Genomic DNA, 24404 nt, shown 5'->3' on the forward strand with positions numbered 1-24404 from the left:
TTAGCCATGTCAAATATAATAGGAAGGAATACATTTTGTCCTTTTAAAATGATTGTCCAAAAAACAAACGTAATTTTAACAAACATTTTTAATGATTTGTATTTCCTATGAGAAAACCTAGTAGGTAGAGACATTTTCCAATTTTTATGGACAAGGACATAGTAGATGGAAGTTAAGTTAGTTTTCTACGGTGAGTTGCTTTGCAGTAGTGTTGGCATTCAGTTACGCAGTTAATTTCTAAGTTCAAACTCTTAGTTAATTTGCTCAGTGTCTCTGATAAGCGCTGAAAGAGAATACGATCTTCTTAAAGGAGGTATGGATTAGATTACATGTTTATAGATGAAAGGAGATTATAGATTTAGAATAATATCTTCTAAAGATGAAAGGACATGGTATATATAAAGCATAAAACCTGGATCATTTTACAGGCGAAATCATTATTATTAGTTATTATTGTTGATTGTTTTATCATCAGTATTTTTATGATCTTTTAAAATCATAAACATCATTATGATTGAAATGCAATCCACCTTGTGAGGAGAGTACAGCAAAAATCGTGTTTTACACGATTACATTAAAATGTGTTATTTCTAGTAGTTGGGTAGAAAGAATCACTGGCTGGTTTCTCAAGAAACCCAGAACAAAAGTAAGTCACAATTTACACAATTTGACATTTTAGAAGCGCATTAAACATGTAGCAGAAAATCTGTTCAGCTAGTCCTTAGTATCTTAAGGGGAAACCAAGTCCACATACGCACAGCTCTCTTTCTACTCTAACCTCTACCTCCATATACCTGTGTATCTGTCATCATTACTACTGTCATAATTATTTACCTACCTGTTGTCTATTAGCTGATCAATGGTTGATGTTCCTTCGACTGTGAATGCATGTTACCCTGCTGCTAAGTTTGAGGACAGCAGTATTCTACTTTATAATTTCTTCACTCCATATTTTTAGAACATGGGTATTACACAGGGTTCCTCTATGATGTTTTTAAGCACAATTTAAAGTACTACTAATATAGATAGAATCAGGATAGGTTGTTTCAGATTTTTATATATGTATAGAGGAATACTTTAAATGAGATCTTTAAGCAAATACATTTGGATAATATATTTTTAAGATTTCACAATCTGTGTATACTTATGGTTTATACTTGGAAAATTGAACTCTTCGATAGCATATATTAAGCAAGCTTGAAAAAGCTGAAGCAGAACATATAGGTTTGGCCTTCTAACAAAATAATGTTCTTGAAATATAAATGAAGAAAAGGAACAAAAAGCATGGGTAATGGGAAGACTAATAGATCTGGAAGAATTTGATTTAGCTACCGCTTTTAGGAGATCACCTAAGCTAGCTGACCTTCAATTTCTCCATTCATAAAATAGGAAATAACTATAATTGCCTATCTTTTAGGGTTGTTGTAATGAGTAAATACGATATTCATAAAATGCTTCTCACAGTGCCCGGCATTCAATGCATGGCCATACTAATTAGTAATATTAGCAATAGTACTAGCATAGTGGTAATAATAGGCATATCACAGAGTTTTGGAAAAGCTGGAGAGCTTTAGTAGCAGAAGATAAATGTGAGTCTCAACCAGAGTTGTATCCTAGGATCATGAGAATAGGGCTATAAACATGTTATGAGTTCAGGATTTCTAGAAAATCTTCCTCTTTCCCACCAACCCCAAAAGTTACTTCTTCAGTTGGAAATGGACAATAAACACTTTTTCATTGTCCTATTATAGTATAATGTACTTATTCACACAGGTTTAGGTTGAGTTTACATTTAGTCCTAGTATAAAAGAAATGCAAAAATATTTGGTTTTGATAGTGAACAGGGAAAGGTCCCATATGCTAATTTCAGCATAAATGTTCCTTACTTCATGAGTTAGCACATTACTTCTCATTAGTTTGTTTCTTTGCTTTACTTTATTTAAATGTACATTGAATACTTCTCTAAATGTGAGAGTTAAAAATTTTAGAAATGGCTTTTTCATCATAAAACATTAATAACATTTATCAAGTGACTGTGAAAAGCTCTGCATAAGCTTCTTGCTTATAGACGTTCCTGCACTTAATTCTCACAATTTTGTGATGTTGTTATTGTTATAATTGCCATTTTAAAGTCCAAAAAGAATTATTAAAAGAGATTAAACAACTTCCCTCCAGCCTTGGCACAGAAAGTGTTCTGACCAGGTTTTGACTATAACCTTGGCTCCAGAACTTGAGCTTCTTATCTGCATGTCACAGGCAGTGCACTTTGATTTGTACTTGCTATAGAGCATTACAATGAATTCCTGTATCTTCCAAGAGTTTATTGTTCATTCCACATAATCGTCACAGAAAACCTATGATACTGTGCGTGGGTCTGAGACTGGTCAGGAGCCATAGCTACTCTTAGAAGTTTGAGGCAAGAAGGTACTTGTTACCAGGAAATAGCTTACAAAATCTTTAACCTGGCAACCTGGCTAAAAGTGCAGGTCAGGAAAATCCACTAATGATCTCAGCAATAAGGACATCACAGATATTGCAAAAAATCACCCTTTATCATCTTGCCCACCTGCAGTGCCATAGTCAGAGATTCCCAGGAGCATGATCCTTGCTTTGTTTTGATCATTCATATATCATTCCAGCTTTTTCCCAGGCAGAATGTAAACTTGAATAATATTGGAAAGGAGACTGGAAAAGTCCTTGCAATACAGAATGATAGGAATGATACTGAATGTCAACAGATAATATGTGTCATAAAAAGATGTTATGATTATTCTATTTTACAATGTAGGAAATTGAGCCTACATTCTAGTGACTCTTGGGCCAGAGCTGACAAAATTGGTAAAATAGCCTGTTTATCTAAGGAAGGTTATTTGAAGTTATATATGGACATTACATACTTCCCCTCAGAGTTTATTTCAGTCTTTAGTTGGAGATAATCCAGCTGATCAGGACCAATGTAAATAAACATAAATTTGAATGATAATATGACTCTTACATTTTTGTAGTCACATGATTCATTGTTTCAAATTCTCCATGACCAATCATTCAGTAAAACTAGCAAAGTTCGAAAAAAAAAAAAATTAAAAAAAAAAAAAACTAGCAAAGTTCGATAGTTTTATGTCTTTGTTTCATTTTCCAGGAAATAACAACAAAAAAAAATGGTCACATATGTTAAATTGTACTATGTTAAGAATACATTGTTTCAATGTCTATATCAGATTAATGTTCTTTTAAAGTTAATTTCTGAGGGATGATTTTAAATTACTCTATGGCTAGTTTCTGTCAGGTGGTCTGACTCAGGAAGACAGTGGTATTATATTAATATATCTTAAAGAGCTCGTCAGAGCTGAGAATCCAGAAGAGAAAATTCATACTTACACATAAGTGTGCTTCATAAATGAATTTTTAAAAAATTACTCATACTAAGTTTTACTTCTGTTAACATTAATTAAATACTAGTGCCTTAGGAAAGTCTTACTTCTGCAAGGACTGGGTATATTCACTTATTTTTTCACCATCTGCAATATTTCAGATCACCTTTATTTTTCATACTCTTTATTTTTGTGAACTTTTTCTTCCATTTTATTAATAGTTTTGAAGTTTGAGGAATTATAGATTGGACCCACAAGATTTTCTGAGCTTTCTCCTTAAAATCATCCTCACCTACTAACCTCCATTTCACACACTCACACTCTCTCTCTCTTTTACAAAAAACACTGCATTATTTTTTTGTGTGTATTAGTCCATGTGTTGCTATGAAGAAAATGTCTAAGACTAGGTAATTTATAGAGAAATGTGGTTTATATGATTTACGGTCCTGCAGATTGTACAAGAAGTGTGATGTAAGCCTCTGGTTCTGGTGAGGGCTTCAGGGAGCCTCTTGATCAAGGTGAAAGGTGAAGGAGGAGCAGGTGTATCATGGGGTAAAAAAGGGGTAATGAAGGGAGGAGGAAGTGCCAGGCTCTTTTTAAACAACCGGCTATCCTGTAAACTAATAAAGTTAGTACCCACTAGTTACTGCAGAGGGGGCACAAAGTTATTCACAAGGGATCTGCTTCCATGAACCCAAAACTCTCCACTAGGCCCCACATTCTACACCGGTGACCAAATATCAACATTAAATTTGGAGGGCCCAAACAAACCAACCTTGTCAATGTGGAGTTAGAAATTGTGCTAGAGTTTAGAAGAGAGAAGGAAAATTGATATGAACTGAGAGATTTTATCCTCAGATTCCCACAGGGAACCCTTGCGTCTTAGCTAAACAGATATTTTGTGTACAGAACATCCTATAATGCAAATATGAAAATGAAGGTTACAGAACAAAAAATATGAAGGGATGTTTTTATTATCACGTTGCAACCTGCTTATTCCTGAAAGTTATAACCATGCATATAATAAATGTAAAATAACTCTATGAATGGATGAATGATTTAAAGGGATGTGTTTGTATAACTTGTGTCTCTAATCTTTGTTTCTTAATTGCCGGAAAAAGAACCAAAAGGAAATATTTTGAAAAAATAAATTATAAACATATTCAGTTACAATCATGTTTCATTGTTAAGAACATTTTCCAATAATTTAATTTTTATATGACTAAATGAAACTTTGATAAGTATGGAATACTGGGGAAAATGAATAAAGACTTTTGTAACATAGGCTATGTGAAAAATTAATTTCTAAATTTTCACAAAATGTAATGGTTCTAAAAATTATATCAATAGTATCTCTCAGTAAAGTAAAAAATACATATTTCATGTTATCATACCTTGGAATTCCAGGGGATCCTGGAGGACTGCATTAGCCTAATAATGATAAATGTGGTATTTCTTTTCTTATACAAATGAAAATGCTATGCATTTATTAGAGCGCTAATTAGCAAGTTCAATTATAGCCAGTAACCACCTCAGCATATGTATTCCTGCTCCTAATTTTTCACTGCTTGCATCACATCCCTGGCAGTAAAGCCTTCCTTGCAATGAATGGTATTGTAAAATCCAGCTTGTAGACAAAGCTTACATCTAAACCTGGATCTCTTACAGCGTGTTTACTCCATAGTCCCGTTCACCTTTTCCACTCACTTTCACACATCTGGATGTATTTTCAGTGTAGTATTTGGAATAATGCCAGTGATGGATTACCATATGAAGACGTTACTATGTTTCAACCAAGTCCCGATATTTCAGGCAGGATGAGATTTGTCCATTCATCACTTATATGACATTTGACACTATCATCAGTAATATTTTTACAGATATAAAATGTTATATACCATCTGTGCTTAGTAACTTTACTGAGAAACTTACCAAACATTTGCTTTTATAAAGATGAAAGGACTAACCAACAACCATTCTCTTAAAATCACTACAGTCATGTATTAATCTTGTTGATGATCATGGGACCACAAAACCATAGAATATTAAGAAAATTTAGTGAATAGATAAGAAATGAAATTCTCTTTGAGATATAGAAGAGTGGCTGATATAAAAGAAGATAAAGGCTGAAAGTTTTACTTTGAGTTTATTATATCTGAAATTAGGCAGTTTACCTTAGATGATATATTAACTTACTAAGCCATTAATACTTTTTGGTTCTAGTAATTTAAATGCTTCTTATTTTTACAAAAACAAAAGCATGTAAGCTTATCATGAATATTATGTACGTAATTGTACACAATCATTTGTAGGCTCATTGAAATTGTATTTGTGTTTTTGTTTGTTTCCAAATATAAAGGTAAAAATATTAAAGTAAAAAAGGTTTTTGTTTGCTTGTTTGTTTTTACTTTTCTTAATGGCAACCCTTAGCAAAACAAGGTAGTTTTTCTTTTGTTTTGATATAAAGAAACTGAAGTGCTATTAAGCAGAATATTTAGATGCATAGTGCCTTGGATAGTAATCTGAAACAATTACAGATTGTGAAAATAACAGCTACTTTCTGCTGCAATAATAAAAAATTTTATAAGCACAAATACATAAATATTTGGAATGAATGGCAAATATATTTTAGAATTATTTTATTACATAATTTAGATGTAAAATGAACTTTGATAGTTGCATGTAGTTCCCTTCTCTGTATAAAAGTAAGAGGTCTAAAAGTCATGCCTTTACTAGTCTAATACATATGTATTTATGATCTAAGATATTAAATTGAAGCCTGCATGAATTATAGGATATGAAGAGTTATTATGTCCTCCTGAGGTGGTCTAGTTTAACAGTTGAAAATAAATTCACCTCTGCTCTATATAAACCAACATTAAAGTATGCTGTTGGACAAGTAAAACTCAAATACACATCCTTGTTGAAAAGACCATAGGTGATCACAACAGATTCCGTTTATGTTTAACACATCATCACATCTTCTATCTCTGAAGGTAAAGATTCAGGCTCAATTTCTCCTCTATGTTTAAAGTATAATCTTGGACAGTCTGTGGATACCCTGGCTTCCTATTACACAGTTATTTTCATCTTCAGCAATTTCTATTCTTCAATTTCTTCATGTGCTAAGAATTTACACTTCTTGAAGCACATCTCCTTCTATCTATGATAAATAGTGCATGTCAACGCAATTAATTGATGGATATCAAAGCAATGAGATCAATTTTTTCTTTTAAACAGCTGTTATGACAATATACAAACAAAAGATATGTTTCCTATTAAGATATGTTTATTGTGTTCAAGAGGCATGGATGTCTGTCTTTGTGCAAGTCCTACCAGTATCCTTGCAAGCCTGAAGGCACTAACAAGTCTTGTTAATTGATTTGCAGCATTAATTAAATGAATGATCCGAGATTGTGTTTTACAGCACTTCAACACATCAGATTATTTTACCGGGAGCATGTTAGAGTAATTCAAACTACCATATTCTTTGATAATCATTATGCCATTAACGCTACAATTTGAGTAGAGAGACTTGAAAAGAACAATACAGATTTTCTTGTTAATTTTTAATTGGGTAATTGAGCATAACCTTTCCAAATCTGAGAAATATGCATTGAGAGATTTTCTTTTATTCTAAGTAAAGTGAAGATATCCTTTTTTCATACAAAAGAAACAGGTCTTTTAAATAATGTAAATTAAAACATTTAGTTTTCAAACTGTCTTTAAATTTGTCTCTAGTATGACAACTTCTTTGAGAGCATGAATTGTAAAAATGTTTACTCATTATACAGAGAATGAAAACTAAATTTTTTGAATGGTAAACATTTACATACCTAGAACAAGTCTATCTTTTTCCCTAAACTCAATAATACATTTCTTTATTTAACCCAATGCAAAGCAATCTTACACATTTTTTATAATTATCTACTAAGATAAAATAAGGAAATAAAAATCTATTTTAAAATTACAATGTTAAATGAAACAATTGAATTTGTTTCTTACTAATTTCTACTTAAACTATTATATACTCAAAGAATCAGCTTCTACTGAGAATTAACCTTTTGAAGGAAATTCATACTCAAAGCTAATATTTTCTTAGTTTGTAACTTCTACCACCTCCTTAGTTACTGTATGTTTTAATACTTGAGTAAGTGTTCTTTATTTTAGGATATCTTTCCATTCCTCATTTTGTACTCACTGCAATAGCCTATAGTTTATATTTGAATTAAACTCAGATGTCTGTGTTAAAATACCATTGGTAAGGGGTAAATAAGACAACAGATTTATATAAAAATTACAACTCTAAAGAATACCATATACATTTCTATTATTGTTGTTTAAAACAAAATTTATAAAGGTAGTATTTCCAAACAAAATTCAAGAAAGATATAGTTGAGCTTTCTAGGATTCATGACTTGAATTTTATACTCATATCTTCATAGAGAGCACATATGTCTAAGTATTTGAGAAGCGGACATGATGGTACCCTTCTAAAATTGTTGTACTTGGTTCCCCATTTCCAATCTTTAAGAAGCAAAGTTAGCAATTTTATAACCTACCAACATTTTTATGATATAAAGGCTATGTTGACCACGCCAAAGAAATTACATGATTCTCTATGTTTAATACATGTTATTTTTAACACAACCCTGAACTACATTTTCAGGCAAAGAATGCAAAAAAGAAAAAATAAAATAAAACTTCATCCAGCAGCACATGTGAAAATTTTGTATGTTTTTATAGTGAAAACATTTTCCTACCTATTTCTCAAATGTAACGCACCGCTACAATGCTCAAAACCTTATTTCTGTGCCCTGAGTTTAGTAACTTGTTTATTTTCATGTTCTTCATTTGGAAAAGTATTCTGAAATGCTGTTAGCTCAAGTGTTTTGCCTTGTAAGGAGGTTCCCAATTTTATTTATAAAGGAAAAAATGTTGTGTGTCTATGGTTCTATGATGTGCAGAAGTGGGCTCATCAGTGTCATGAGATCTGACTCACACTTATAATTTCAGACCAGAACAAATGTGGCTCCATAATCAAGCCACAAAAACAGAACTAAGTTAAACAAAACTTTGACAATGGTTTAAGCATAGTCATTCTGATGACATGGATTGTCTCTGCTCAACATTAGGCCTAATTGTGCATGCAAAAATGTATATGCTTTCACGAGATACTTGCATTAGGGCAATCATATTGGGAAGCAGAAAATAACTTTATAGAAACAAATCCTACCATAATTAAAGCCCTACTGTCAATGAATGGAAATTTAATAAGAACTTTTTAAAAATCTCACTATTTTATGGAGTTTATGAAATATGTCTTATGGCAAAACTATTAATAGATTTTTCTAACATGTATATTAAAAATTATAGTACAGTGGTATAGGACATATTTAAATTCATGTAAAACAAATAAACAACAAAACAAGTGGATTTATACCCTAAGTTTTGTCTACCAAGTGATCAACTTTTTAATCAAAGCTTTGTTAAACCTGGATATGGAAGCAGAAGACCTAAATTGATCTGTGTCATAGTCCTAAAATTTCTAAGGCAAGATACTGGCTTCCAGGGGCCTTTTCTGCTTCCCATGTGAAATGTAAATATTTTCTTTGTATGGATTAATTCCCTTGACTAAGAAGGAAACACTTTGTTAAGACACTTGTTGACTTTCTCCATGCTATATCCCCACCTGCTTTGATACAATCAACTCTTTTATCAATTGTGTCCAGCAGAACTTGGGATTCTTCTCCATCCCAATAGTGCCCTTCATTTGTGGCTTGTGTGATTGCCTGGATGGATTTTTCATTTTCTTTTTAATTAATTAAAGTCAAACTTAAAAAAAATAATAATAAGCTCTTATTCAATACTGGTTGATTCACCTTAACAGATTATGTGTGAAAAATTTCCATTGAACTGAAAAATAACCTCCTAGGTGATATCTTTTCAGAAAAATGACAACATATACACACTTTGTAGTCAAGGATAAATCTTTACAAGTATTTGAAAATGTTTGAGGTGTTTTATCATTTCTTATTTTGCTTTACAACGGGTGTGTACAAGTTAGGGGATATTTCTTGACAGTAGAAGGATTGTACTTTTGACAAATAAGCTAAATAAGATGAATTCTTACTTTGAAATTTTGAATCCAGATAATCTCTACAGTGAGAACAGTACTATAAAGCTTTCATCACTCCATCTCTAAAATGTAAAGATGAAGGTACATGGAGAAAGAAAGTCAGTGAAAGCATTCAAATAATGTCATGTCATTTTCCTGAAAGCAGTATTTTCCTCTAAGATGATTATGAAAATTATTTCTTGAATAAAATATAATATGCATCTTTCCAGTAGACAGCTAAATGATATTTTGAGCTCTGAAATATTACATCAATTTCCTCACGTCAAGTAAAATGGTTTTTATAATTCTTTTCTCTAAGATATGCCTCAGGATAGATTTCTGTTTATAGTAATGCTGTAATGGATTTATAGAAGTTTTAAAACAAATTTGATATATTTTAGGGAAAATGTGTGAATCTTCCGTAAATTACTGTGAATGCAACCCCTGCTTTAACGGTGGTTCCTGCCAGAGTGGTGTGGATTCCTATTACTGTCACTGTCCATTTGGTGAGTACAACTTCCTTGTTGATATAAAGTATTAGTGTATTTTAGAACTAAGTTTAGGAATTTTGTTCTTTCTAGGCATGAGTGATTAAGAAAATATTAATTATTTTACACAAGAAGTTTTCTAAAATAAAATCTTAAACATTTAACATTTTTCAAAAGTTTATTATGGAAATTCCTTTTACTACATTACATTGACGGTTACTGGAAAAATAATCAACTCAATAGAATCAGTATTGTCTCCCTAGAATGTTTCACCTCAAATATTTATGGACACATTCTTTTTGGCCTAGAACTTGTCAAATAAAAAAATCCTTTAAGCAATATTTGACATTATTCTATATTTCAAATCTTTAAAAATAACCCCTCAATGTGGTTTTATTTTTGTTTGTTTTGCTTTTTACTTTGTTCTTTAAGTTAATCCAACCACTTCTATTAGTTGAATTTAATAACTACACATGCAATAACTACACATGCAATGTTTATAAGTTTTTTGTAGATAACACTGTAGAAATAGCAACAAACCCTTTACAAAGAATAAAAAATTCACAACAAAATTTTTATGTTTGAAAATACAGAATCAATTTGAATGAAAATTAAACCATCTATTATTTCTATATTTTCTACATTATATTCAAACTACATAGCACAGATTTTTCATTGGTAATCTTTCTGTTTCATTTGTATGCTTTTTATCTTTGCTTTTTCTTTAACTTCATTTATTCTTTCTGGATATATAAAGAGAGAATATATAAGATAATATATTTAATATAAGTAAGTAGATATAATTTTTATACATAAATATTAATTATGTATGCCATATAAGTATATAAAATGAAATATGTGATAGCTGTAATATATGTATGACCAGATATATGTATACCATGAATAATATATAGGGCATTATTTCTATAATTGCTTTGCTTTTTCTTCAAATTTAAAGATTTAGAATAATAAATTATATATATTTTCTACTTATTTATAATGAATATTATTTCAGTTTGGTCAGAAAAGGAAAAGATAAATGACACTGTTTCTTTATCAGCTCCTGGGCCATTTTAATGTAAAGAATGTTCAGATATAAAACATTGTATAGTCAAAACAACTAAACAGTTGGTAGATCTGATCTCAAATTTTGGCTATTTCCCATAGTTCTGTTACCTTGTGCAAATTTTAAATACTTTGTGACATAATGCATTGGTACCTTCAAGCTGAATAATTCTCTGATTCTGAATGTTATGCAAAAATAAATGAATAAATTTCATGGATTATAAGAGTTATCAAGCCAAAATTAAGAAATAAAGCCCTTGCAAGTTAACAAGAATCACAATGTCTTGGTGAAGGTTAATTTTCCAATCATTTGCCACAGTCTACTAATATTTATGGGAAAATAATTTTGGCATAGCATTGTAGCATCAATAAAATTCACTTTTCCAATTTGAAAAAGAACCAGGACAAACAAATGGGAATTCTGAATTTCAGAAAAACAGAAAGCTATTTATAGTATTTAAAAAGCATACCCAAAGAGGGTATAAAACAAGGAAGAGATAAAATCTTAAGAGTTATTTTCTTCCCTATAAGTTATAATTCCTCTTCTCTAATTTTATGACCCTTGAAAATTTCATGAACATAGACACTGAATTTTTCAAAAGTCAAAACAAATGAGTTTGACATCTTAAATTGAATTTAAATTGCTTTAAAGAATTGTGAAGGAAGTATCTTGGTGAAAATTACAGAATATTAAAATCTTTTGAAAGCTCTTTGAGGAAAAAAATCTATTCAGATATACTCCATTCCGCTAAGTCCCAAGTCCCTTTAGAAGTGGGACATACTTGGATCCCTTCCCTAATTGGCCCATGAAAATGATTACATTATTTTATCAACTCTGTTATAGGCTTTATTTACATCAACACATTCTAATCAATTTTATTTTAGATGATATTCTTCAGGGAGTAATAAAAAATGGTTAAAAGCATGATTCATTTCATAACTTCAAATATTTTAATCAAAATAATATAATAAAATTTCACTGGAATTTCATGTGTCAATATGTCTATTTTCCCACCTGCAGGTGTCTTTGGAAAACACTGCGAGTTGAACAGTTATGGATTTGAAGAATTATCATACATGGAATTCCCAAGTTTGGACCCCAACAACAACTATATTTATGTAAAATTTGCAACGATCAAAACTCATGCTTTATTACTTTACAATTATGACAATCAGACAGGAGACCGGGCTGAATTTTTGGCCCTTGAAATTGCCGAGGAAAGACTAAGATTCTCCTATAATTTAGGGAGTGGTACCTATAAACTTACCACCATGAAGAAGGTATCAGATGGACATTTTCACACTGTGATTGCCCGGAGAGCCGGAATGGTAAGATAGTTCATCCTACATTAATTTCATTTTATGGTTGTTGTATATCTAGTCAATTAGGCCCTTCAAGTAAAGCTTCATTGAGATGCAGAATTAAATTCTGTTTACTCATCATTTGACCAAATTGGTTATGAACTACAACAGTATTACCCTGTTTCCCCGAAAATAAGACAGTGTCTTATTTTAAAGTGTGCTACCAAAGATGCTCTAGGTCTTATTTTCAGGGGACGTCTTATCTTTCCTGTAAGTAGGTCTTATTTTGGAGGATGTCTTATTTTCAGGGAAACGGGGTAGAAGAAATGCTTTTCTTTTGCTCATGACAACTATGCTACTGTCTAAAAACATTTAAAAGCAGAAAGTAAAGAGAATAGTCTAGTGCATAAAAATTTTATGGATAGTGCCTGTGTATTTTTAAGGCTATGTCAGGACCTTGCTTAAAATAGCTACTTTTCTTTCCTCTTCTGTCATAACTGAAGAAACAATTTAGGAATAAAGGGAGAATATTTTTCTGCAGATGAATTACTGAACAAAGATAATATTTAATACTTACTTTAGTGTAGTACTATTCTTAGTAATCCTAATTACACTAGCACTTCAATATGTAATCTATGAAGTCTATTATATGAGGCAGTGTTAGGATGCAATGGACTATGTAAGGTATTCTCATAATTACAAATCTGTTATATTGGAGATTTTCCTAGCATGCATAGGCATACCTTGAAAATATTGTGGTTTCAGTTCCAGACTACCACAAAAAAGCAAATATCACAATAAAGTGAGTCATGCAAATTTTTTGGCTTCAATAGGATTCTATCTTTAAAAAGTACATATCTTAAAAACATTTTATTGCTAAAATTGTTAGCACAGTCACCTGAGCTTTCAGCAGGTCATCATGTTTTTGCTGGTAGGGTGTCTTATCTCAATGTTGATGGCTGCTGACTGGTCAGGGTGGTGGTTGTGAAAGGTTGGGGTGGCTGTGACAATTTCTTAACATAAGACAACAATGAAGTTTGTCACAGCCATCGACTCCATATCATGAAAGATCTCTTTATGACATGTGAGGCTGTCTGATAGCATTTTACCTGCTCAGAAATTCTTTCAAATATAGAGTCAATCCTGTCCAAGCCTGCTGCTGCTTTATCAACTAACTGTGTGGAATATTCATAAATATGGACATCACCATGAATATTGAGCCTTATGGAACTAGAATGAACATCTGGGAATTGGTATATGTAGTTCTGGGGTTATAATAGCCACAGAATATTCTAAAAGTGACTGGTGACCCTAAAGAATGATAGTAGATATCACTTTAACCTAATTCTCCAACCATAGGTGAGATAACCATATTTTTGAGATGCTGTCCAGCAGACCTTTATGTAGAAGAGACAGTTTTACCTGGTGACCTCCAAGGTCTCTTTAAACCTTATGAAAATTTGATTCTATCAGACAAGGACTTGGGAACAAGAGGAGAGTGGAGGAAGAAGTTCTGTGAAGTATGCAGCTATTCTGGGATGTGTGGCCATAGTCATCAAGTTTTAAATATACATAATACCAAAGTGAAAAAAAAAAAAAAAAACAACTCTGCCACTATAATTTGGCCATAGGAAAAATGTCTCAGTATTTCAGAAATTATACAAATTAAGGCCCCTACTGGATTGTGAATTTGCTATTTTCTATAGTTTGAAATGATTTTTGTTAGACACTGGAAAAGTCATTAACTTTTCAGCTTTAAATCATTGCAGTCAGGATAAAAACTTTTCAATTTGCAGTGGTACTGGTAAAAAAAATTCACCAGTAAAATAAACAATATTTAACTCCAGAAATAAATTACATGAGCTTCTGCTCATATAAAACAGCCCCTTAGTTATGTCTTTGAGTTATATCACCATGCTTTTAGAAAAAAAAAAATATATATATATGAAATGTTAACAATACCAACATAAAATTTAGATAATTCCAAGGTTATTTTTCTAGTTGAGGCATTCATGAATATCCCAGGTGGTACTGCATAGTTTATGACAGCTTTAAGGAATTCTAGAATGGATACTTTGCACAGTATATGGGGAGAGATATGTATTAAATCAGTAATCAAGATAAGCAAGGTAAGTGGTGACATAAACCCTAAAGCTGCTTTTGAGATTGGATGTCACTCGGTTTTATAGATAAGCAGAAAGAATCATAACTATTAAAAAAATTAACTAATGGGAAATGAATGTCTGGACAAACATTGAAAGTTCAATTATTTCCTAAAATGTTAGTATTTATTATAATTTATTTGAAAAGGCAGTAAGAAAAAATTCACATGGCTCTCCAGAATTTATTGAATGGACCTTATAATAGTCTAACTAACTCATAGAAAATACTTAAAAATATGCTAGACAGTAATATTTGATGCACAATTTATAAGTTGATTATAAATTGACTTTAGCCATTATTTTTTGAATATGAGATATTTAAGATAAAATTTATTACGTATCCCACCTAAGTATATATTATATGTACCTACAAATAGTAAGCAATATTGATAAAAGTGGGATATTAAGGAAATGAATCATATTCATCTGTAAAGAAAGTGAACTGATTCTGTAAAGCAGAAATGCTGTTATTTATCCTCTTTGCACACAGGTGAGGTCAGCTTGCATAACTTTCTGTGCTGTTTCCTACATTTGCTTCGTTCTTATTGAAATTAACCTCAAATGGATTCTGATAAATGAAGGCCTACATAGTATTGATAGTTTTCTTATGTAAGTTCTACAATGTTGGAATAGTCCTGCTTTGTAGCTTTCATAGACTTAGGTAGAACCCTCTCTTCTCTCTATTGGGAGAAATTCTTAATCCTGCTGTAATTCCGTATGTTGAATGTAGCCTTTTCTATGATTTAATGACCATTTTCTGAAATGCCGCAGTCTGAAGACCTGTCTTATAACTTCAACAACAAAAATCTGCAAAGTTTAGACATTAGTCAAATGTTATCGAACTTTAGGGAACAAAGGAGGGACACTGCTACGGCACTGCAGAGTACTGAATAATATGGACGTACAACTTTCACATTTGAACTGCTGCCATTTTCAATTGCTGATGTTCAATGCAGAGAACCCTGGGACCTTTCAACCCTAAATGTATGACTTTGGTTAGTGTTCAATGGAGTATATATACATATACACTCTACTAAACAGAAAGCTTTTGTCCGAAGGGGATTTGCGTCCCCTAAATGCAAAAGGTGCCTACTGTTTGTTGCGATTTAAACAGATTTGGGGAGTTTCTATGGCATAGCGTTATACAGGGGGGCCATACAGTTCATGTGCAATTTTAAATCGCACACTATTTTAAATATGGCCACCTCATATAACAAAGCATTCTGATTACATATAGATGTGCAGTAATATATTATTTGTAAGTAATACATCTTAACACAAATGAAAAGAGCACTTATTTTTTTCAAACTTTAAACTGATCATTAAAATTTTCTTAGACTGATATAATAATATTATACTATATTTTCATAATCTTTTATAAATACGTATGAGATATCATTAGAATAAAATTTTCTGTGGGGTCCTTAGGCAGGGTTGGTTTGTTTGTTGAGACACGATCTCACTCTGTTGCCCAGCCTGGAGTGCACTGGCATCATCACAGCTCACTGCAACCTCTAACGTCTGCCTCAGCCTCCCAAGCAGCTGGGAGACTACAGGGCGCAGCCAGCTAATTTTGCTAGCTTTTGTAACTCAGGCTGGTCTGTAACTCCGAGCCTCAAGTGATTCTCCTGCCTCAGCCTCCAAAAATGTATGGATTACGGACATGAGCCACCACATCCAGGCTGTAAGGAGATTTTTGAATATCAAAACGGAATGTCTTTTCATTTGTTAGAATTGCTGAAAAGTACAATGAACATGTCTCTTAAGCTTGTAACTCAAGGAAGATCTCCCAGACCTACTGTGAGTATCTAAGGAAGATTAATGGCATATTTTTCTTTTATCTATAAAACAACAGAGCAAAAGAAGATTTTTTTGAAGGCACCCTTCCACTTATATGTAAAGATAGTCACAATTTTCGTTTTAGAGATATCAGGAAAATATATGCTGATAATTGAATATTATATTGTATTATGGTACATAGTATAATACATTAAATCAAAGTAGTATCACAGTGTCAAAATCATGTCCTCATAGAAGCAAGTCCTGGACAGTGTTGGCTGGAAAGGTTCACAGGGACAGTTGGACCCAAGGTGAACGTTTCCTTCTCTTGTTTTATAGGCAGCTTCCTTAACTGTGGACTCCTGTTCTGAGAACCAAGAACCAGGATATTGTACTGTCAGTAATGTGGCAGTTTCAGATGACTGGTAAGCTAAATAATTAGTTCAATCTTTCTTATTGTTCGAAATTTAAAAAGAAATTTACACTTGAAAAATAGTAATGCTATTACATAAAAGTTTAAGACATTTATTTCTCCTCCCAAAATATTTTCATATTATAAAATAGTCTGATATAAACTAGATTATATTGTATTAAAAAGAATACAAATTATAAAGAATATTATATTTAAAAGGCATGAAATAAAGTAGTAGAATGAGGATGAAACTAGAGAAAAAAAAGTTTAACATTGCCAGTATTTTTTGGAAAGCTTCGTATGATAATTGCATGTAGCTTTGGTCCTGAAAGATGTAAGTATAGGATAAGGATCCCAATTCTTTCAAACATATTCTGTAAAAGTTTATGTGACAATTATTAATGGACATTTTTTCAACAGTGCCTAAAGCTGAAATACACCATTAATCAAAAAAAAAACAAGTGATTTTAATAGAAATAGCAAATAAGAAAATCTTGATACATCATTCATATTCACTCTTTTTTAAACTAAACATTCTACTAAAATGTTTTTTCTTGGTCTTTATAATTTTCCTTTTCTTTTTTTATTTAGGACTCTTGATGTTCAGCCAAATCGAGTCACAGTTGGAGGTATCAGGGCACTAGAACCAATCCTTCAGAGGAGAGGACACGTGGAAAGCCATGATTTTGTCGGATGTATAATGGAGTTTGCAGTCAATGGAAGGCCTCTGGAACCCAGCCAGGCTTTAGCGGCACAAGGCATCCTAGATCAGTATGGCAATTTTATTACTATTTAAAAAAAAATGAAAGAAGTATATAATGCAGTAAATGAGCATCAAAAAATGAAATTATTATACTCAGATCCCTAAAAATACCAAATATTTTACATTGTTTTAAATTTTAAATGTTTATTTCTACTTATGAAATGTGATTTGGAATAAAGTGTTAAATTATATTAGAAAATTAATTTTTATTTTCTGGAGTATAAAAAATATTTTATGTATACTTTCATGCATGTATGTATTTTACCTTACAGAGTAGTTGAGATTAAATGAGTTAAGGTCAGTCATATAGAAAAAAATCCTGGCACATACAGATATGTACATGTTAGTATGGATGCATAAAACTTTATTTTAATTTGATAGTTTTACTTATATACATATGTATTCTTAAAAACTAAATACGCTTTAATAACAGGTTATAACTTGATTAATTGTAAGCTATAAGATTTGTTTTTCTTATTTGATTATTACTTCAGTTACCAGCAATGAATTAAGAATTATAGAAATTACATATTTTATTTTAAAATTATTTATTATCAAAATTTGGAAAATTAAAAAAATACAATGAGGAAAATAAAAATAAGCTATAATCTAACCAACTGGAGATAGGCACCTTTAGATTATTGTCATGTTCATGACTGCCTGTAATGTGAATTCCATAACATGAATGTACTCTATTTTAACTATTGTTGTATGCTTTATTTTCCAATTTTTCATTACATTAATAATCACAGATGAACACATTTTCAAAAACATCTTCAATCACATTAATTTTTTCTGATGTTATCCCTAGAAATAAAATGACAAAGACAAAGCAATGAATACATTCTAATTTTTGTAACTTAAGTACCTGAATACATTCGGCATTTGTCTTTTTTTTTTTTTATATGTTGCTATTGTTTTCTTACAAAGTATTTCTAGCTCGTAATTACCACTAATTGAACAGTACAGAAAAATACAGGGTTGTGGTTGCTAACCATTGGTAATACTTTGGTGTGCATCCTGTATCTTTCTCTATGTTCACATAAATACTTCTGTAAATATTAATTTTTTCTCTTTTAAAAATATATTGTGAACATCTCTTTGTAGGTCAATGTCAGCCCAAACTGTTAGACTTTCCTTTAACTCCTCTCTTTTTGTCAGATTTGTCTCCAATCTACCAGCAACCAGACTGACAACTTTAAAACCCAAGTCAGTTCTTACCACTTCTCCGTTCCAAATGTTTCAACGATTTCCCATCCCATTCCCAGAATGGGGAACCTTGTGACCTTTTTAAAAATAACATCTTAGCATTAGTTGCATGAGTTATCTGGGAGAAAGGTGCCACATAAATATGTGACCCCTGGATTATCTTCACTGAAGTGTTTATTTGACCAAGATATTTTGCTCAAATAAGACTTAATTTCAAGAAGAAATTTCTTCAAGAAGAAGAAATTGTAACCCCTTTTTCTCTATTGTGAAAGACTTATTATTTATTATTTATTATTCTCCTACAGGATGAGGGAGACCATGTGTTATAGAACAACTTCTAGTTTGGTCAGTTGTTCTAAATGTAGTTGCAACCTGAGTTTCAAATAATTGAGCACTTGAAATTAAACAAGTTAATAAAAGTTGATATCTACTTAGTGCACACTCTCCCCACATCTTGCATGTGCTTTATGGCTGTTTATTTTGATGTTATTACAGGTGCCCTAGACTAGAAGGAGCTTGTACTCGCAGCCCCTGCCAACATGGCGGCACATGCATGGACTACTGGTCATGGCAGCAGTGTCAGTGCAAAGAAGGATTGACTGGGAAATACTGTGAAAAATGTGTGTGAGCTCATCTATCTTCCTCTGGAAATTATAACCGGGAGAAAATAAATATGTGCATCTAAAAATATGATTGATTTAGAAATTCTATTTTCATTCTAAATATTAAAAATATTAAATGGAAAATATTTGGTAAAATATAATAACAATATTAATTTTTAACATTATGAGCGATATTCTTATAAAGAATTCTTTGAACTTGACTAAATCTTTACCTTCCATTGTATAAATACATCCTTCTGTTATTTTGGTTTTACCTATCGGAATGCTGGACAATTTAAAATTAAGGGCTTTATTCAGGTTTTGTTTTCATATTAACTGCTTTGGGGGGCATTTTTTTGTCAAATTGTTCATATTTGATTTAAAAAGTTATACATTAAGTTACTGAACACTGAGCTCAAAACATCATCCAATAGCAATATAACACATTAAAATTAGGAGTGACGCTATCATTTTAATTTGCAAGTTCTGAAATTAGTTTTGAATATTACTTTTTAAGTCCTCTCATTAGTAATTATATTTTAAGGCCTAATTTTATTTCTAATAAGACCTTAATATGTTCAACCCATCATTAGAAAATGCTGTACTCTAATTTTAAGCTGAACATCACACTAACTTTGTGGAGGGTTGAGCGTCACGTTCACAGTAACAGAGGATTGAACATCATGCTTACTGTAACAGTCACCAATCTCAGAGGAATTACTAAGAATCTCGTCTGAGGAATTACTAAGAACAAGACATTCTCCTGGCAAACCTGAAAATCTCTTATCACTTGAAGGCAAGCTGCCAAGTAACTCAATAATCCTGGGGGAGCAAAGATCAGTCCTGCGGTAGTAAGACTGATGTTAAACATTAAGCATTTTATGGCAGTTTCTTGAAGGATTACTGGAGAAAATTGCACATAATATTTTTGGAAATCATTTCCTTAAATACATACCCTCCTGGCACCTTTAGAGATCATTTCCTTTAGCACATATACTCTTTGTCTTATCTCTCAATAAAAGACCACTGCAAAAGTTGTCTGAGACTCTTCCTGCACCTCTGGGGATCCTCACCTCTTGCAGCTTGTACTATCAATCGTATCTCATTTGATCATTCATGCAGTAATGGCAAACCTCAATGGGGCCTCTTTTGTAAAAATTGCTTCACTTTCAAATATGTGATTACTACCTACATTAACTACAGGTGTCTGGCTGTATATGACCACTTATTAAGGAGGCATTTGATTCACTTATAACATGGAAATGAATAGAAGAAATTAACAATAAAATTTAGGCTATAGTATAGTCTAAAATATCTTAGTAGCACAAAGTATAATTATGTTTGATTATTTCAGATATAATGAAAACCTTTTAAACATTTATCACATGATTTTTAAGTAATGAGAATTTAATAAGTAGGAGCCTAATTATATCTGAAATATGTGGTGAGTCATTGCCTAGAGAAATGCCTGAGTCTCTTAAGATATAACTCATATTCTGTAATATTTATCCTTTTAAAGTATATCAGTGAGTGCTGAAGTCCTTTTGAGCTCATTTTTTAATGTCCATTCTTTAGCTATGTTATTTGTTAACATAACTCAAATTTCTATGTTTCTGGAGTATGAACATTTTATCAGACTATGATAAAATTATAATTATACATACCATTTATACATGATGATCAGTTAAATTATACATGGTGTTACCTGAAAATAAAGTTGATTTCAAATATAAATCTTGATTATTCACATTAGTTCAAATTTATAATATGCTTAACATGCTAGGGACTAAAGATCACAAATGATTTTAACATGAAAGCATATATGTATTTATAAATTTGGAAATACAAAGAAACTATTTACAAACAAAATTTTTAAGGGCATATTTCCAGGTGGCTATGTCTTCAGATATTCATGATTTATATATCATGTGGCCAATATTTTTTGACTATTTTCTGAATGATTAATGACTTTTAGAAAGGGTTTTACATTTCATGGTTTGGGAATGAATTTAGGTATTTGAAATCAATGTATATAATAATTCACAAGGAGAAATCATATTTTTAAGAATAGATTTGGTGTATCCTCATTGTCTTTTTAAAAAAATTTTCAGTCACTTTGGAAACTTTCTAAGAAGTGCCTAATGGATGCATTCATTTTCTCTCTCTCTCTTTTTTTTTCTTTTTGGCTTTCAGCTATTACTCCTGACACTGCCTTATCGCTAGAAGGCAAAGGGCGCTTGGACTACCACATGAGTCAGAATGAGAAGCGGGAGTATTTGTTAAGACAGAGCATTCGAGGTGCCACATTGGAATCTTTTGGTGTGAACACTCTGGAAGTAAAATTCCGGACAAGAAGCGAGAATGGTATTTTAATTCACGTCCAGGAGAGCAGCAATTACACTACTGTGAAGGTGAGATAAAGGCTAATGGTGGCTCCATTTGATTAGGCCGCCTGCTGGGCTGTGTTTTAAATCACTTCTCCCATAATTTCTGGCCTTTTCTTTACAACGCATTGGAGTTCCAACTATGCTGGGCACTATTCCAATATCATCTATCTTAACTATTCCCCAGGCCTTGGCCAGAGTAACAAAGATCTGAATGGTCTGGTTTTTAAACACTTTTGTTTCGGTTTGGAATAGAGAACACTGCTAGGTAAGCCAGCGCAGAAAGAATTGGTTGTAATCTATTTTTCTGATAAACATTTTTATCCCTTTTTTTCTATTTTTAAACAAATCAGACAAAAATAGAATGTATCTTCAAAATGGGAAAATATTTCCTCTAACAATTATCCCAAATTCTATTCCTTAACTATAGGTTGATTGGCAGGATTAGAATACTGAAAAACAATTTGAAATTATCTAACTTTACTATGGAGCATGAATTCAATTTACCAGAGTTTACTTCACCGGTATTTTTGGAATTCAGTATAAATAAAATTTCACCTAACTTCTCCAAATAATTTTTAAATAAATAATCTTTAAAAACTGTGTTTCATGAAAATAGTGACTTATCATTAGACTCTTGCATAATTTGTATTTTCTCATCTGTAAATAAGTTGTTAAAATGGTGAATAATTCTCTGAATTTTTAAAAAGCTACTTTTCTGCTTTCTTTCTCACAGATAAGTCATTATCTCTTAGACAATAGTTTCTTTTGCTGTCATGGTAACTACTTTTCATTAATGTAATTTTTTTATAATTCTATTGGTAGTTCTTGATATAAATTGTACTAGATTCTTAAGAAACCAAACTCAAATTTTCTGAATTATTTTCACCTTTAAATCAATATTTGGTAATTATTAAGGGTTAGTTCATAAAGAACTACTAAAAATAAAAGTAGATGTTCAGCTCTTAAACTGCAGCCTTCTCATCCTCAAAATTTCAGTCTGTCCACGTCAACTCGGGTTTTTGTGTGTCACGTACCTATCTTTAACAAGTAGTACAAACACCATTTTTTTAAATTCTTAAATTCTAATCCTCCTAGATCACACGTTTTCAGCTGGGGTGATTTTACCCCGCCCCCCCCGCCAGGACATTTGTGAATCTCAGGAGACATTTTGATTGTCTCAGTAACTGTGTAGGAAGATGCTACTGGCGTCTAGAGAGTAGGGAGAGGTCAGGAATCCTGCTAACCATGCAGCAGAACACAGCACAGCACCCCACAACAAGGAATACTCTGGACCTACCACTCTACCCTACAAGAGAATGTCTTTAGGTTTGAACATTGTTGTTATTATTGAAGGCAAAAAAAAAAAAAGAACACTTTCAGAATTAACCAATTATACTGTTATATAATACAATGTTAAAATTTGGTGTTTATAATTTTCATTGAAAACGGTAATAGAAATAAAGAAAGTAAGGAAATAAAGTAGATCTTCATTTTCTACAAGAAACATATTTTATGCTTTGACACTGAGGTCTATGATTTATTAGTTAAGCTGCTTCCAAGTCCTTGTGCCTTTTAAATGACGTATGAAATATTTCTGTTCATTATCTCTTTAGGCCAAAGAATTCAGTCAAAATACAAGATAGTTGAAAAGAATCAGAGACAAAATTTTTTCTTCCCTAAGGAAGAAGCTCAAAGTTAAGAACCATTTTTGTCAATATAAATTCTTGCATTTCCAATAGGACAGCAGCATGCAACTTTTCTAGATTGTTTTTTGTACAAAAACTTAGATTTCATTGCCTAAAAGAAATGTAAGTGCTAATTAATAAAGATCATGAGTATTTAATAAATGGTGGTGGAAAAACTGGTGTGCCACATTAAAAAATAAAAATAAAGATCACGAATAAATACAAACCCAAATGCACACTTTTTGTGTGAAACTTTTGAAAAAAAGCTTTTCAGAGATTAAGGGGCTTGGCAAGTAAAAAGAGTAGATAAGAAAAAATAAAAGCAGTGACTAAGAAGAACTAAATAGACTGGAAGAGAGTGGCTGTTGTAAACAGGCATATTATTTGTGTTGCAAGAATATCTCTGCTTGTACTGGCTACGAAGCTGGTGAGAAGGGACTGTAGAATATCTCTGCTTGTACTGCCTATGAAGCTGGTTAGAAGGGATGTAGAATATCTCTGCTTGTACTGCCTATGAAGCTGGTTAGAAGGGATGTAGAATATCTCTGCTTGTACTGCCTATGAAGCTGGTTAGAAGGGATGTAGAATATCTCTGCTTGTACTGCCTATGAAGCTGGTTAGAAGGGATGTAGAATATCTCTGCTTGTACTGCCTATGAAGCTGGTTAGAAGGGATGTAGAATATCTACAATCCCTTGTACTGCCTATGAAGCTGGTTAGAAGGGATGTAGAATATCTCTGCTTGTACTGCCTATGAAGCTGGTTAGAAGGGATGTAGAATATCTCTGCTTGTACTGCCTATGAAGCTGGTTAGAAGGGATGTAGAATATCTACAATCCCTTGTACTGCCTACGAAGCTGGTTAGAAGGGATGTAGAATATCTCTGCTTGTACTGCCTATGAAGCTGGTTAGAAGGGATGTAGAATATCTACAATCCCTTGTACTGCCTATGAAGCTGGTAAGAATGACTTTCACTTACGAATTAGCTTATTAGTGACCAACGTGACTGAGTTTCTTCTTTCTTTTGACTCACTTTCTGACCCTTCTTTCTCTGTTATGTTT

The 24404-nt window shown here is 32.0% G+C and overlaps 1 protein-coding gene across 2 annotated transcripts in view; it reads left to right on the top strand.

The window, feature by feature from the left end:
* The window catches only part of FAT4 (FAT atypical cadherin 4), a 204065-nt gene that overhangs the window by 172054 nt on the left and 7607 nt on the right, over positions 1-24404 (top strand). For both annotated transcript variants that reach the window (XM_053577478.1, XM_053577566.1), the window contains exons 10-15: positions 9891-9995; positions 12064-12371; positions 16625-16710; positions 17289-17468; positions 19165-19289; positions 21465-21682. In XM_053577478.1, coding sequence (XP_053433453.1) covers positions 9891-9995; positions 12064-12371; positions 16625-16710; positions 17289-17468; positions 19165-19289; positions 21465-21682 — 1022 coding nt within the window. The remainder of the gene's footprint in view (positions 1-9890; positions 9996-12063; positions 12372-16624; positions 16711-17288; positions 17469-19164; positions 19290-21464; positions 21683-24404) is intronic.

Source organism: Nycticebus coucang, chromosome 1 (genome assembly GCF_027406575.1).
Source record: "Nycticebus coucang isolate mNycCou1 chromosome 1, mNycCou1.pri, whole genome shotgun sequence".
Lineage (NCBI taxonomy): Eukaryota > Metazoa > Chordata > Mammalia > Primates > Lorisidae > Nycticebus > Nycticebus coucang.